At 44.6% G+C, this 16,452-nt stretch overlaps 1 protein-coding gene across 1 annotated transcript in view; it reads right to left on the reverse strand.

The window, feature by feature from the left end:
• stpg2 (sperm-tail PG-rich repeat containing 2) overlaps positions 1–7,845 on the reverse strand; it is a 327,666-nt gene extending 319,821 nt beyond the window's left edge. The window contains exon 1 of the mRNA XM_080200232.1: positions 7,409–7,845. Within this exon, the coding sequence (XP_080056358.1) occupies positions 7,409–7,532 (124 nt within the window). The 5' untranslated portion in view covers positions 7,533–7,845. The remainder of the gene's footprint in view (positions 1–7,408) is intronic.
• Positions 7,846–16,452: the final 8,607 nt, after the last annotated feature.

A 16,452-nucleotide genomic window follows, 5' to 3' on the forward strand; every position in this document is an offset into this window, starting at 1 on the left:
GGTTTGACAACAAGACCAGTGGCTGAGAACTGGAGAGTCTTTATCAGTGTATTCAAGAAGCAATAATGACCAGCAGAATACTCCAGTCTGCAGCCAGTACGTCCAGTTGTTCAGTAGGTCCAGGACAACAACAAAAAAGATGAATTGTGTAGCTACTTGTTTAACTTCCTCCTTCTTTTACATGTTATTTTGTGACAAAGCAGTAAAGTTTAAGTATTAGTGCCACAAGTCAGCTTACATTAACACTGCAATGAAGTTACTGTGAAAATCCCCTGTTGCCACACTCCCGTGCCTTTGGGTACACCGAGGGAGAGTTTAGCACGGCCAGTGCGCCTCCCTCATACTGTGGAAGGAAACCGGGGCATTCGGAGGAAAACCCACACAGACACAGGGAGAACATACAGACTCAGCACAGGCAGTGATACAAGCCGGGAATCAAACCCAGGTCCCTGGCGCTGTGAGGCAGTAGTGCTAACCACTGTGCCACCATAATCTGTACAAAAGCACTGTTAGACAGCAGGACATTTTGCCTTCGGACTGAATTCTGGGAACAAAAAGACAGCAGAGCAGGTTTCTAGAAATTTAAAAATTGTGAAACAAACATTCAGAAATACAATCTGTGTAAAGTACCATCCACCGCAGTAACCACTGCAACAGAGCTTCCCTTGCTTGCTTATTTATATAACTGAACCCTCTTCATGTTTAGAGACTGACTGCAGAATAATTGGAAATCCTTTTCCTGTTCCACTATCTCCGAGTCCAATCTTCTCTCAAGACTGAATCATTCAATGCACCTTCCTAACATATTGAACTAAATAATGAAATCTCTCTGCAGGCACTAGGTTTGTTTATTACAAAGTATGGGACAGCAGAGAAACTGATCACTCAGCCCAAGACAATCATTCCTGTGTTTACCATCCTCCCATCCTACTCCATCACTCCCTCCCGATATTACCTTCCTTTTCTTTCTACCTTTGTGTTTATCTACCTTCCCCTTCAAACAAGGATACTATTTTACAGATGCACCCATGGAAAACATCCTTTCTGGTTGTATCACAGCTTGGTATGGGCTCCTGCTCTGCCCAAGACTGCAAGGAACTACAAAAGGTTGTGAACGTAGCCCAACCCACCACTCAAACCGGCCTCCCATCCACTGACTCTGTCTACACTTCCTGCTGCCTCAGCAAAGCAGTCAGCATAATCAAGGACCCTCACGCACCCCGGACATTCTCTCTTCCAACTTCTTCCGTTGGGAAAAAGATACAAAAGTCTGAGGTCATGAACCAATCAACTCAAGAACAGCTTCTTCCCTGCTGCCGTCAGACTTTTGAATGGACCTACCTCATATTAAGTTGATCTTTCTCTACACCCTAGCTATGATTGTAACACTACATTTTGCATTCCCTCCTCTCCTTCGTTATGAACAGTATGCTTTATCTCTATAGCGCGCAAGAAATGATACTTTTCACTGTATACTAATACACGTGACAGTAATAAATCAAATCAAATCAAATCAAAAATTGTGGCAGGGAGTTTCACATTCTCACCACTCAGTGCATAAAGGAGTTCTTCCTGAAATCCCTTTTGGATATAAGAATCATAGGATCCCTACAGTGCAAAAGGAAGCATTCAACCCATCTGTCTGTACCAATTCTCCATCAGGGCATCTTACCCAGACCCACCCCCTTGCCCTATCCCTGCAACCTCCATGTAATAATCCAGCTAATCCCCCTAACCTACCTATTGTGGGACACTAGGCAGCAACTTAGTGTGGCCAATCCACCTAACCGGCACATCTTTGGACTGTGAGGGGAAACCGGAGCACCGGGAGGAAACCCACACAGACACAGGGAGAATGTGCAGACTCCGCACAGACAGTGACCTGAGGCCGGAATTGAACACGGGTCTCTGGCACTGTGAAGCAGCAGTGCTAACCGCTGTGCCACCATGCTGCTAACTGTGTCACCAGGCAGTTGATGAATGAATGCAGTTATTTAATGTGACCATCTTAAATTTCCAGTCCCCTAGCTCTGGTCGTTGCCCATTAATGGAAGCATCTTCTCTAACAGCACAAGACATAGGAGTAGAATTAGGCCACTCAGCCCATCGAGTCTGCTCTGCCATTCAATCATGGCTGATTTTTTCTCATCCCCATTCTCCTGCCTTTCCCCCATAACCCCTGATCCCCTTATTAATCAAGAACTTATCCATCTCTGTCTTAAAGACACTCAATGACCTGGTCTCCACAGCCTTCTGCGGCAAAGAGTTCCACAGATTCACCACTCTCTGGCTGAAGGAATTCCTCCTCATCTCTGTTTTATGTGTAAGTCTGTCTATTAAAACCTTACATATTCTTTATGATCTCCACCAGATCCGTTCCAGCTGGTCACAAATTCTCAATTCTTCGATCTGAGATATAAATTCTGCAATATGGGTTTATCCAGCAGGTGGCAGTCTAGCTATATTCAGTCTTTGATAAATCTCTACATGTTAGATTGATGCAGCCAGTGCCCCTTGGCTTTCACCCTTACAGACAACAGGGAGACACTTACCAAGCGCTACTGTTTTCTCCAAACATAGTTTAGCACAACGGAAAACACCAGAGTTCATATCAGTTCAGTTAAGAGAACAAGAAGGCAGATGTCTAAAGCAGAGGAGCCTCAAAGCTAGAGGGAGGTGTAAGAGTGGGTGTTGCAATAATGTCACCAGACTCAGCCAGCCAGAGGCACAGGCTCATAACCTGGGGACATGGGTTCAAATCCCACCACAGCTGGTGGAGCTTAAATCCAATTACTTAATAAAACTGGTAGCTAAAAACATGACTACTTTTACAGAAGGAAATCGTCTGGCCCACAGAGCAGACTCACTCTTAATTAACCACCCCCTGAATGTCCGAGCAAGTCTCTCAACTCCAAGGCAAACAAATATTGACCTTGCCAGCGATGCCTGGATCTTAGCAAAGATTTTTTTTTAGAAAAGACAACGAGATTAGCTTTGTAATACTCCCTCTGCTACCAACCCCCTATGCAGAATGGCAGCGGGATGTCCCACCCCACTAATTGCCTCCAGAGGTCCTGCCTCCATTAGACCCCATCCCCGCTGGTCCCACCCCCTTGGCACTGCTCAGTGTCCAGTGGGCAAGGTCAAGATGCCCCCAGGGCAGTGCCAGGGGTCCAGGCTGGCACTGATAGGTTGGCAATGCCCAGGGGGCACTCCCCTTATCCCTGACCTCCTAGGGGGGGGCCTCCACAGTCTCCCTTCACTCCAGTGGGATGGGGCCACCAGGCCCCTGTTACTGGGGACCTGGTGTAAACCCTGCGGGAATGAACCATTTCTGGCGGCGGGGGTGGAGGCTAGCGGGCCCAGAGACTTCAGACCGGGGTCCACTAACAATATTTAAATCTACATTTACATAATTTATTCAGTTCCACCCCAATTTCTGGCACAGAGCTGATGAAGCTGGAAATCCAGTGGCTGGAGACACACAGAGGCCATGGTGCCCAGCAGGGAGCCCGCTCCACGGTCTCCTGGCCCACTGCGCTATAATCACCCCCAGTTCCTTTCTCCCTTTAATTTAAGCTCCTCCACTGTTCTCTCTATTACATTACACACTCAACTAGTTGAACAGGATTTGCAAGAATTAAATCATTTATATCTGCTAAGTTTTAAGTGCCTCGATTAAATCAGCCTGTGGAACTGGTCTGGTCAATATCGATTGATAATTAATATAAACAGCGACATTTCAGAGACAAATTTTACCAATGTGAGTGCTACTGACCCCTTGTTATCAGCAAATAGAGGGGGCCATTCAGGCTCTTGATTTCTGCTATTCAATTTCTTAACCCCACTATCCCTTCATGCCCATACCAAACGTGATCAGCTCTGACACGGGGTCATCCAAACTCAAATTGTTGGCTCTATTCTGTCTCCACAGACGCTATCAGACCTGCTGGGATTTTCCAGCATTTTCTGTTTTTATTTCCAGTTCCAGTATCTGCAGTATTTTGCCTTTATCTTGGTGACAAAGGGCTGTGGAAGCCAGGTCATTGAGTGACTTTAAGACAGAGATACAAATGTGGCACAGTGGTTAGCAGTGCAGCCCCACAGCTCCAGGGACCCGGGTTCGATTCCCGGCTTGAGTTACTGTCTGTGTGGAGTTTGCACGTTCTCCCCATATCTGGTTGGGTTTCCTCCAAGTGCTCCGGTTTTCTCCCACGACCTGAAAAGCATGTTGGTTTGGTGCATTGACCTGAACAGGAGCCAGAATGTGGCAACTAGGAAAATTTCACAGTAACTTAACTGCAGTATTAATGTAAGCCTCACTTGTAACTAATAAATTAGAAAAAAGACAGGTTCTTGATCAACAAGGGGACCGAGGGTTATGGGGAGAAGACAGGAGAATGGGGATGAGAATGATATCAGCCATGATTGAATGGCAGAGCAAACTCAATGAGCCGAGTGGCCTAATTCTGCTCATATATCTTATGCAATTTATCAATCTCAATTTTGACATCTTCAATTTGTCCCCAGCCTCAGCAGGATTTTTGAGGAAGAAAGTTCCAGATTTCCACTCTCCTTTTCATGAGGAAGTGCTTCTTTAGTTTATAAGGTTCTTTAGTTTATTTATTAGGTACAAGTAGGCTTACATTAACACTGCAATGAAGTTAATGTGAAAATCCCCTCGTCGCCACACTCCAACGCCTGTTCGGGTACACTGAGGGAGAATTTAGCACAGCCAATGGACCTCACCAGCGTATCTTTTGGAGTGTGGGAGGAAACCAGAGCACCCAGAGGAAGCCCACACAGACATGGGGAGAACGTGTACACTTCGCACAGACAGTGACCTAAGCCAGGAATTGAACCCGGGTCCCTGATGCTGTGAAGCAGCAGTGCTGACCACTGTGCCAGCCTGCTGCCCAAGGTTCTGTCCCATTGTTCTAGAATATTTTGAGAGGAGGAATAACGAGTGGAAGGATGGACTCAACGGGAAGATGCTGGCTAACATGGATAGAGAGACAGGCCCTTTGGGATACAAATATATCGTTATCTGAAGAGTGTGCTCAGATTAGATAAATAGGAACATAGAAACTAGAAGCAGGAGCAGGCCATTCAGCCCTTCAAGTCTGCTCTGCCATTCATTTTGATCATGGCTGATCATCAAATTCAATATTCTGATCCTGCTTTTCTTTTATTCAATCGTGGGATATGGGTGTCACTGGCTGGCCAGCATTTATTGCCCATTCCTAATTGCCCTTGGAGAGCAGTTGAGAGTCAATCATATTGCTGTGGCTCTGGAGTCACATGTAGGCCAGACCGGGTAAGGATGGTAGATTTCCTTTCCTAAGGGGCATGAGTGAACCAGATGGGTTTTTCCGACAATGGTTTCACGGTCATCAGTAGGTTCTTAATTCAAGATTTTTTTTTTAAATTGAATTCAAATTACACCATCTGCCATGACGGGATTCGAACCCTGGTCCCCAGGATATTAGTTGAGTCTCTGGCTTAGTTGTCTAGCAATAATAGCACTAGGCCATTATCTCCCATTCCCCTCATATCCCTTGATCTCTTTAGCCTCAGGAATACTGGCGCACAGGAAAGAGGTAATGGCAAATCAAAATTTTCAGCCTTGTTTTCAAATGTCTCTGTGGCCCTGCCCCCTGCCCCTCCCCCCAGCCCACCCTCAAACCTCCCCCCATCCTCGAGAATTCTGAACTCTACCAATTCTGACCATTTGACCATTCCCAATTTGCAATACTCCACTATGAGTGTTTTCAGCTGACTGGGCCCGAAGCTCTCCCTAAAATCACTCCACCACTCTGCCCCCATTTAAGGCTTCCATCCCCATATGACAGAAGAAGGTGGAAGAGAGTATTTGTTTCTTAGCGCCATTTGAAGTTTGACGCAAAAAATATTTCAAGACACACCTGGGGCCAGATTTTCGGGCCCTTGCTGATGGCGGGACCGGAGGTGAAATCTTTTCATCATGAAAAAGATGCAAAAGTTGGAGGTCACGTACCAGCTAAGTCAAGAACAGCTTCTTCCCTGCTGCTGTCAGACTTTTGAATGGACCTACCTTGTATTAAGTTGATCTTTCTCTGCACCCTAGCTCTGACTGTAACACTACATTCCGCACCCTCTCATTTCCTTCTGTATAAATGACATGCTTTGAGTACATAGCACGCAAGAAACAATACTTTTTCATTGTATGATAATACATGTAACAATAATAAATCAAATCAAATCAGAGAAGGGGGAAGAAATGTATTTACAGAAAACACAGTATGAAATGCTCCAGCACCTTGGACTGACTGTTGCATCTTGGAGATAAAATTAAATACATGTTTCAAGCGCAGGAGGATACTGGTCGATGAGGTAAGAATGAAACAATGGGATTAGTTTCATATTGGTCTAGTAAACGGAGCTAGCACAGCCACGATGGGTCGAATGGGCTTTCAGATTTATAGCAGCAAAAATGTAAAGTTGTAAATGTGTAGTGCCTCTTATCATTGTCTTAGTACTGGGATTTAAATGTGTTTCCATGCAACTAATTCAACAACAGGGCAACTCTACACGTGACCAAGACAAAGTCCTGCTGCTGGAACCTGAAACAAACAGAAAATGCTGGAAAATCTCAGCAGGTCTGGCAGCACCAGCGGAGAGGGGATAGAGCCAATTCAACACATCTAGATATAAAACCATGCCAGAATTTTACCGCCTCGCCCATCCCCGCATCGGGACAGGCAAGGTTCGCAGAACAGAAATTCTCCATTGGTCTCGGACGGGATGTTATAAAATTCTGCACCTTGGCTCTATTCTCTCCACCAATGCTGCCAGACCTGCTGAGATTTTCCAGCACTTTGTTTTTTGTTGTTTGATTCTCTGGTCCATGAAACCAAACAAAAAAACTCTCTTAAATGCATCCAGCATTACAAATATAACGTGCTTAAAAATGGAATAAAGGCCAAGAGGTTTTAGAGTCAGCAATCTAGAATTTAACTCCTGAAGTACCTGGATACAGCCAGAGCATTAACCTCCGCTGTGTACTACCCCAGCAAGTTCGGTTTTCATTTCCAATATTAACACGAGAGAAAATGCTGGGAAAATTCCAGCAGGTCCGGCAGCATCTGTAAAGATCTTTCGATTTCAGATTCCGGCATCCGCAGAAATTTGCTTTTAACAATTAATATTAACACACTTTCATTTGCAAAATGCTCCGTGGGTTTATAAAACATGCCTTGGGACACACTCTTTAACACTCAATATGTGTGTGTGTGTGTGGGGTTGCTAACAAACATTTCACACTTCACCACCACACTCTGGCACTTTAGCTCAGTGACTCTGAATGTTGCGCGGCTAAACAGAGAGCGCACTAAATTAAGCATTGCTTGTGCTGTGTCTGGGAACTCACCTTGGTCTTTGCACACACAGGAGAACCTGCTGCCGGCGGCATTGTAGGAAGCTGGCCCCACATCGGGCCCGGTGCTGCCCAGAGCAGTGGCGAAGATTGTATCCCTGGGGGCTCGGTCATACATTTCTGTCTGTGTTATGTGTTGTAAGGGACAAAAAGACCTCTCTTAAATTTCCCCCCCACTCACAACGGAGACAGGATAGATTCCCTCGGGTCAGCTGGAAGCCGCTGCTGGGAGATAAAAAAAAATGATAAATTATGACACTTCATTCAAAAGATAAAGTAATCGGTGAAACTTCAGCAAACAGCCGAGGGCGGCTCCGACTGGGTGAGAAGGTTTAAAGGTATTTATATACACTCTAGTTTCTTCGCGTTGACTTGTTCTCAGGATTTTACCAGGTTTTGTCCAGGACTTTCTCCCTAGTTTTCTCACTTACTTTGGCTTTCGGTATCCACATGCAACAACCTGTATCTGAGTGTGCCTTTAACTGTGTTTACGTGTACATGGATGAATTTAAATGTATCTGCTGTCCCAGTGTTACTCGGTGTGTGTTTAACTGTAACTACATGTATCACTTTAAATGTATCTCTATACCTGTGTCTAAATGCATCTCTCTAAATGTATCCCAGTAGTATCTGTGTTTAAATAGCTCTCTCTCTTTCTCAGTATCTAAGTGTACCTGTGTGTGTGTGTATCTCAGTGTTTCTGTCTGTCTGTCTTGCTGCTGTTGTTGTCCCCCCCTCCCATTGTGAGATTGTGTCTGTTTCACTGTGTAGTTGCTACCATGGAGACCACTGCGTCTCCACGTGTCCCACCCACCCCGCACTTCCTGATATTTGAACTGTTTCCGTCGATGAGTTGCCTTTGCAGTATCTCAGCTGTCAATTAAATCACTTGCGCCTCACAAGTAACAAACGCACAAATAACTCACCCCCACCGCGACTTTTTAAAGGTTTACTTGCAAATGAATATGAATCTCGAGGGGAGAAACCTAAAGTTTGTCATTTTCCCTGGTAAGGTTTAGCTTAAAGCTTATTTAATTAGAGTCACAAGTAACACTAACGCTAATACATTAACACTGCAATGAAGTTACTGTGAAAGTCCCCTCGTCGCCACACTCCAGCACCTGTTCGGGTACACTGAAGGAGAATTTAGCATGGCCGATGCACCCTAATCAGCATATCTTCTGGACTGTGGGAGGAAACTGGAGCACCCGGAGAAAAGCCACGCAGACATGGGGGTGGAACTTTACCAGTTTGCCCATTGATGGGCGGAGCGAGCCGGTAAAATTGTGTGAGGGCTGAGAAATCAGGATCACGTCCAACTTCTCGGCTCTCGCGATCTTACGGGAGCTGGATTTCCAGCACGGTCAGACTCCCACCGGAAATCGGCGTATATGGTAATGTATTCTAATCTTCATTTCCATGTTATCAATGAGCCTGGCACTGAATCGTTATTACTTCTATGGCCTCTCTGAGAAGGCTCTCTCCGGTGAGGAATAGTTGTGCTGGTCTCGCTGATAAAACTGGAGGTCATTGATGCCCCCCCCCCCCCCACCCCGGGCAGGCTGAGGACAAGGGGATCCCCCTTGGGCAGTGTCAGCCTGGCACCTTGTCACTGCCAGCCTGGCACCTGGGCAATGCCCAGCAGGCATCTTGGCACTGCTCACCAGGCAGTGCCAGGAGAAATGGCAGAGGCCTGAAGGGGTGGGGTTGGAAGGGGGCAGGGCCTGTGAGGGACAGGACATGAAAGGATGGTATGATCAGGGGGGAGGGTCCCACTGCCACTCTGCAACAGGAGCAATGGCGGGGGTGGGGGGTTGGAGGCTACATATCCATGCATTGTGGAGCTCACAATCGGCCATGGACCCTGCATTTGTGCTGTAGTTCCCTCTGTAGGCTGGCTGGTGAATTAAGCCAGCAGCAGTGAAAAACAGTCTGCACCGTTCTTTCAATGACTGTGTGTGTAAAAGTGGGCATGAAAACTCATCTAAAAAAAATCAGGAACTGTCCAATTTTCATGCTAGCTGGACATAATCAATCTCATAAAATTCCACCTGGGGTCACAAAGAGTGACCCAAGTTAGGGATCGAACCCAGGTTCCTGGCACTGTGAGGCAGCCAGCAGTGCTAACCACCATGCTGCTTATACCCCACTGTCCAACTCCTATTTGGATCCAGTTGGGTCACTTGCTGTTTCATCCTGAGTCTTTCTCCCCATCTTCCTCTCTCTTATGAAAAGATTCCCAACCCAAATAAAAACAGTCACTCCGGATCCTGTGCGTGGACAAGTGGGATTGTGCTCACTGCCTCAGCAGTCATTTTGATGAGCATGTTTTTTTTATTTCTTCATGGGTGTGGGTATGGCTGGCTAGATCAGCATTTCCTGCCCATCTCTAATTGCCCTTGAGAAGGTAGTGGCGAGCTGTCTTCTTAAACAGCTGCAGTTCATTTACTGTAGGTACACCCACAATGCTATTAAGGAGGGAGTTCCAGATGTTTGATCCAACAACAGTGAAGGAGTGGTGATAGATGTCCACACACCATCCTGCTTGGAATGATGTCACCATTTCTTCACTGTGATTGGATCAAAAACCTGGGAACCCTTCCTGACAGCACTAAGTGTGTACCTGCATCAGGTGAATTTCCAGCCAATAAATTGATTTCTGAAATTAAGTTTATTTATTATTGTCACAGGAAGGCTTACATTAATACTGCAATGAAGTAACTGTGAAAATCCCCTAATTGCCACACTCCGGAGACTGTTTGGCTACACTGAGGGAGAATTTAGCACGGCCAGTGCACCTAACCAGCATGTCTTTCAGGCTGTGGGAGCAAACCAGAGCACCCAGAAGAAACCCATATAGGCATCGGGAGAACATGCACAGACACTGACCCAAGCTGGGAATCAAACCTGGAGCACTCAGAGGAAACCTACGCAGATACAGGGAGAACATGCAGACTCTACACAGACAGTGACCCAAGCCGGGAATTGAACTCAGGTCACTGGTGCTGTGAGGCAGCCGTGTCAACCACTGTCACTATACAGGAAGCATGGTAGCCAATGTGTGCACAGAAAGATCCCACAACAGCAATGAAATAAATGACCAGGATATCTGTTCCAGTTCACCAGTAAGGGGAGGAATGATGGCCAGACCAACAGGAGAACATCCCTGCTCTCCTCCAACCCATGCTGGGGGATCCTTCCCACCCATTTAACAAGAGTTTCAGAGCCTTTTTGAAATGCCTTATCCAAATGTTGACATCTACAACAGTGCAGCACTCCAGTGAGCCTGGAACTTGTGCTCAATTCTATAGAGCTAACAATCTCAGAGGCAAGAGTGCAATAACTGAGTCAAGTCTGGCACCGTATATAGTCATGATTTGGAGATGCCAGTGTTGGACTGAGGTAAACACAGTAAGAAGTCTCACAACACCAGGTAAAAGTCCAACAGGTTTATTTGGTAGGAAAAGCCACTAGCTTTCAGAGTGCTTTTGCTACCGAATAAACCTTGGGCTTTAACCTGTTGTTGTGAGACTTCTTACTGTGTTTACCATATATAGTCCCAATCCAAGTTTTTAAAATTTATTTATTATTGTCACAAGTCAGCTTACATTAACGTAATGATGTTGCTGTGAAAATCCCCTAGTCACCACACTCCGGCACCCGTTTGGGTATGCTGAGAAAGGAAACTGGAGCACCCAGAGGAAGCCCATGCAGACACAGGGAGTATGTGCAAACTCCACACAGACAGTGACCCAAGCCAGGAATTGAACCCAGCACCCTGGCGCTATGAGGCAGCAGTGCGAACCGCTGTGCCACCATGCTGCCAAGGTGAAAGTGTTGCTACAGTCTTCAGCCATAAGTTCCATGTGGATGATCCATCTCAGCCTCCTCCGAAAGTCCCCCAGATGACAGACTTCAGCCAATTCAATTCACTAGGGGAGAATTTAGCATGGCCGTCTATGAGATATATATATATATCCATGACTTATTTCACATTCAGTAGTATCCTATTAGTGAGTCAGTGGAATTAAATATGATAATATTCATTACCTGTTACACAAAGGCCAGTACTTGTGAGGGTGTTTCAAAATATGAAATACTCTATCTAGAAATCTTGCTGCCTGGAGTCACTTACAAAACAGGGATATCAATGAATATCTTTCTTCTATGATCAGCAAAGATCAATTTCAGTTGCTTTGTGATGTCATTGCATCATGTATTTACATAGAATGTACTGTATAGAATGGGCCATTCCAAACATCCCCCATAGGAGCTTTCTCAGAAGACTAAGGAAATTTCGCATGTCAGCTACGACTGTCACCAACCATAGAAAGCATTCTTTCTGGTTGTATCACAGCTTGGTATGGTCTTCTGCTCTGCTCAAAGAACTACAAAAGGTTGTGAGTGTAGCCCAATCCATCACACAAACCAGCCTCCCATTCATTGACTCTGTCTACACTGCCTGCTGCCTTGGCAAAGCAGCCAGCATAATTAAGGACCCCACACACCCCAGACATTCTCTCTTCACCTTTTTCCTTTGGGAAAAAGATACAAAAGTCTGAGGTCACGTACTAACTGACTCAAGAACAGCTTCTTCCCTGCTGCCGTCAGACTTTTGAATGGACTTACCTTGCATTAAGTTAATCTTTCTCTACATCCTAGCTATGACTATAACCCTACATTCTGCACTCTCTCATTTCCTTCTCTACGAACAGTATGTTTTGTCTGTATAGCATGCAAGAAACAATACTTTTCACTGTCTACTAATATATGTAACAATAATAAATCAAATCAAATCCCCCAGCTCTCACCATCTCACCCTATCAAAGTATCCTTCCATCCCTCTCTTCCATACACACGTTTCCAGTTCCCCATTAAATGTTTCCGTGCTATTCACTTTGTGATCACAGATTCTTAACAATCCTTTGTTCAGGAAAGTTCCCCTGAAATCCCTGTTGGATTTATGTTTAAGGCTGTAAAGTGAGGCGAGATCTCCAGAGGTTGTGAAAAAGGACATATAAAATCCAGTGCTTGCCTTTTATTTTAAATGAACCCAGTAAGATGACACTGATGTGGCCCAGTCACCAGACCAAGACGCCACTATACTACTAACAGTGTCACCAACCCTGGTCAAAAAAAGGGACTCTTTTCCATGGTGCTGGTGAATGTGTGGGAGACAGCAATGTAATGGGGTCGATGTAGTTAGAGAGGGGCAGGGATGGCACAGAAGAGAAAGTCCTACCTCTCTCTGAAGAAGAACCATACTGGACTCAAAGCACTATCTCAGTTTCTCCCTCCACAGAGGTTACCGGCCTGCTGAACTTCGCAAAACTTTTATTTCAGACTTTGTTTTGTTTTAATTTTAGCCCTGTCCCAGTGACGTTGACTTTCACCCAGTTAATTATTCTCATTCTGGATTGTCCTTTAAACCAGTTTAAAGCTTACGATACAATGGTCATTGACCACCACCCTCCCAACTGTTCTTTCACTGATACTTAATTCACCTTACCCACTTCATTCTCAAGAATCAAGTTCAGCAATACCTCCTTCCTCATTAGACTAGAAACATGCTGGACACACCGCGCCAGTCAGTCAGCGCAGCAAGCCAGGAAGATAGCAGGAGAGGCTAATAAATCTAATTTATGCCCATTGCCATCTTCCCAGCACCTTTTTACCAGCAAGAACAGCTTTGTGTCTAGAAAGGTCTGTTTCGCAGTGATCCTGATCCTGCTTTAGACTGCCCCGGACTGTTTCACACTCCTCCTAGTCTGCTTCAGTGACCCCCGACCCTGTTTCACACTGCTCCCGGTCTGCTTCACAGTGACTCTGACCTGCTGCACACTTCTCCTGGTCTGCTTCACTATCCTCCTGATCTGCTTCACAGTGATCCTGACCCTATTCCACACTCTCCTGGTCTGCTCCACCGTGACCCTGACCCTGTTTTACACTCCTCCTGATCTGCTTCAGTGACATTGACCCTATTCTACACTCTCTCGGTCTGTTTCATAATGATCGTGACCCTGTTCTACACTGCTCCCGGTCTGCTTCACAGTGACACTGAGCTGTTTCATATTCTCCTCCCGGCCTGTTTCACAGTGACCCTGACCCTGTTTTACACTGCCCCAGTCTGCTTCTGGTTATCTTTAATTAATGTGTAATGCTTTTCTCGTGGTTCGCACCTTACTTTCATCTTTTCTAATACCTTCTCCCTGAGTCTGCAGTGATCAGTCAGTTTTCATTTCATCTCCCGATCATTTGGCTCAGTGCCTAGAAGTGTGTCTGTCCTTGCAGATTATTGCTGCATTCCCTATCTGTTCACAGCTTCTAATCTTGACCCGAATGTGCTCACAGTACAGGTTCATATTATTATTACATGGAAGTAGATTTAATATTAAGAGACGTTTATTTTTATATATCTGTTGAATGTGTTCATTACCCATCTTAATTACCCTCGGGTAGTTGGTGACGATGCACCATCTTAAACTCTGGCTATTGAGAAAAGTTTAATAAGATATTAGAAATATTAGGGCTTTCCCTGCTGGACCTACTTCTGTCTACATGTTACTTCAATCAAAATTCAAATGCTTACTAAATAATGGGAATTCTATTGCAATTACTGTATGCTATGAATTCATTACGCTTGTACCTAGATATTGTTTTAAAACTAGTGTCCAGGTAGTAATCCATAGATAGTCCACACAACTTGGTGGTCTTGTCTAAAAGCCCCAGGAATGTTTGCATTAATATTTCCTACTCATAGATGGATTTAGTTTGAATACCGTGAGCCTAAGGTTTGCAAAATTGGCTATTTTATTTTTCATTCATGGGAGGTGGGTGTCGCTGTCTAGGCCAGCATTTATTGCCCTTGGATAAAAGCAAAACAATGCAGATACTGGAATGTGAAACAAAAACAGAAAATGCTGGAAAATTTCAACATTTCTTAAGTTCATAAGATACAGGAGCAGAATTAGGCCATTCGGCCCATCGAGTCCACTCCACCATTCGATCATGGCTGATATGCTCCTCATCCCCATTTTTCTGCCTTCTCCCTGTAACCCTTCAACCCATTACCAATTAAAAATCTGTCTAACTCCTCCTTAAATTTACTCACTGTCCCAGCATCCACTGAACTTTGGGGTAGCAAATTCCACAGATTCACAATCCTCAACTCTGTTTTAAATTTGCTATCCCTTTTCTTAAGATTATGATCTCTTGTCCTAGGATGCCCAACAGGAGGAAACATCTGCTCCAGGTCTACTTTATCCATACCTTTTATCATCTTGAATACCCCAAGTTGATCTCCCCTAATTCATCTGAATTATAGAGAGTATAGGCCTAAATTATTCAATCTCTCTTCATTCGACAAACCCCTCATCTCTGGAATCAATCCAGTTATCCACCTCTGAGCTTCCTCCAATGTCACTACATCTTTTCTCAAATAAGGGGACCAAAACTGTGCACAATGCTCCAGATGAAGGGTCATCCGGACTCGAAACATTGGCTCTATTCTCTCTCTGATGCTGTCAGACCTGCTGAGAATTATTGCCCTTGAGAATGGGGTGATGAACTGTCTTCTTGAACCGCTGCAGTCCATGTGGTGCGTGTACACCCACTGTGTAGTTAGGGAGGGAGTTCTGTTGCTGCTTCCTCATTCATGAGCAAATTTTATATCAGGAAACCAAAGTTTGTTACCATCTGCGACCTGAGATAAGTACAATGTAACCCTCACACGTTGCCCACAATATATTCAACATTGATCATTTATACCTTTTATATATGATGTTAGATCCTTTTGAAATCAATTGCTGCTCTAATTGGCTGTAACTAAGGTAATTGATTTTAGAATTTGAATGATATACTGTTCTGTATAGTATTCTGCTTCTTACTGTGGCCACTATCATAATCAGCAGTTTAGGGAAGAGATTTTTCTCTGTTGATTCAAGAACCCATTTTGCTATCAATCAAGCGAGAAACATTGTTCTCCATGGTCCAGATTAGCGCAAAGCATTCTCCATACCAACAGGGAGAATGGAACCAGCCAACATAGAAACAGATCACTGAGTCTGTCAGCCTGAGCCACATAGTCTAATGACAAAGTCCTGCTCACTGACTGCGCACACCTTTCAATATTCTTCTTTTTCAGATAACCCACTAGTAGTTCTCCTGTATAAGTATTTGTGAAACGTGTAAGTTGCTATATAAAAGCAATTTAAAGTTGAAGATTATCTTTGTGCATTTTAAAATGGCTTTAGTATCCTAGAAACCAATGTTTTATTGAACACACTTAACCTTTGGGTGGAATGCATTGAATGGAATAAATTTTCTGTTTCAACACACAGGCAATAATATTGTGAAGTGCTTCTAGAACCTATTCACTGGTCAGCTTTCTCGTTCTTGAACCCACTTATTCCAGAACCCACTTGTTTTGAACCCACCTGTTATAGAACCCACTTATTCTAGAACGTGACCAATTTTCATTCCATTTGTGTTATTTGTAAATTGAACATTGAAGACAGAAATCAGTGAAGTAAATTTTAGTGAATCCTTTAGCACTGAGGACAAGAGTAGCAATCTCATGGAGACACCATCAACCACACAGGATCCCAGCTTGTCGCTATATTGTCAGTCCTTCATTGTCAAAAAGTCTCTATCTAATATAGGGACCGGCATGTTCTGATCCCACGCACAGTGGGACGGTAAATATCTGCCCAAGGTCAATGGACTTTTTGACAGTCCATCAAAATTTCCGTCCCGATTGCAAGAATTCCTGCCATTGGCACGACTAGAAAATCCTGACCATTGTTTGAGAAGCCAATTAAAAATGGCACGAAATCCAGCCATGTTAAACAGTAGATGGAATTGCACAGCACAGGAACAGGCTGCCCAGTAGAGCAAAGCCAGTGTTCATGAGCTTCCTCCCACCTTACTCCATTTATCCATATTAATATCTCCCTTAGGTGTCTATACTTCAGTGAAGAAGGGGAATTTCACAGTAACTTCATTGCACAGTTAATGTAAGCCTTACTTATGACTAACAA

Source organism: Carcharhinus amblyrhynchos, chromosome 1, assembly GCF_965287045.1.
Source record: "Carcharhinus amblyrhynchos chromosome 1, sCarAmb.v2.hapA, whole genome shotgun sequence".
Classification (NCBI taxonomy): Eukaryota; Metazoa; Chordata; class Chondrichthyes; order Carcharhiniformes; family Carcharhinidae; genus Carcharhinus; species Carcharhinus amblyrhynchos.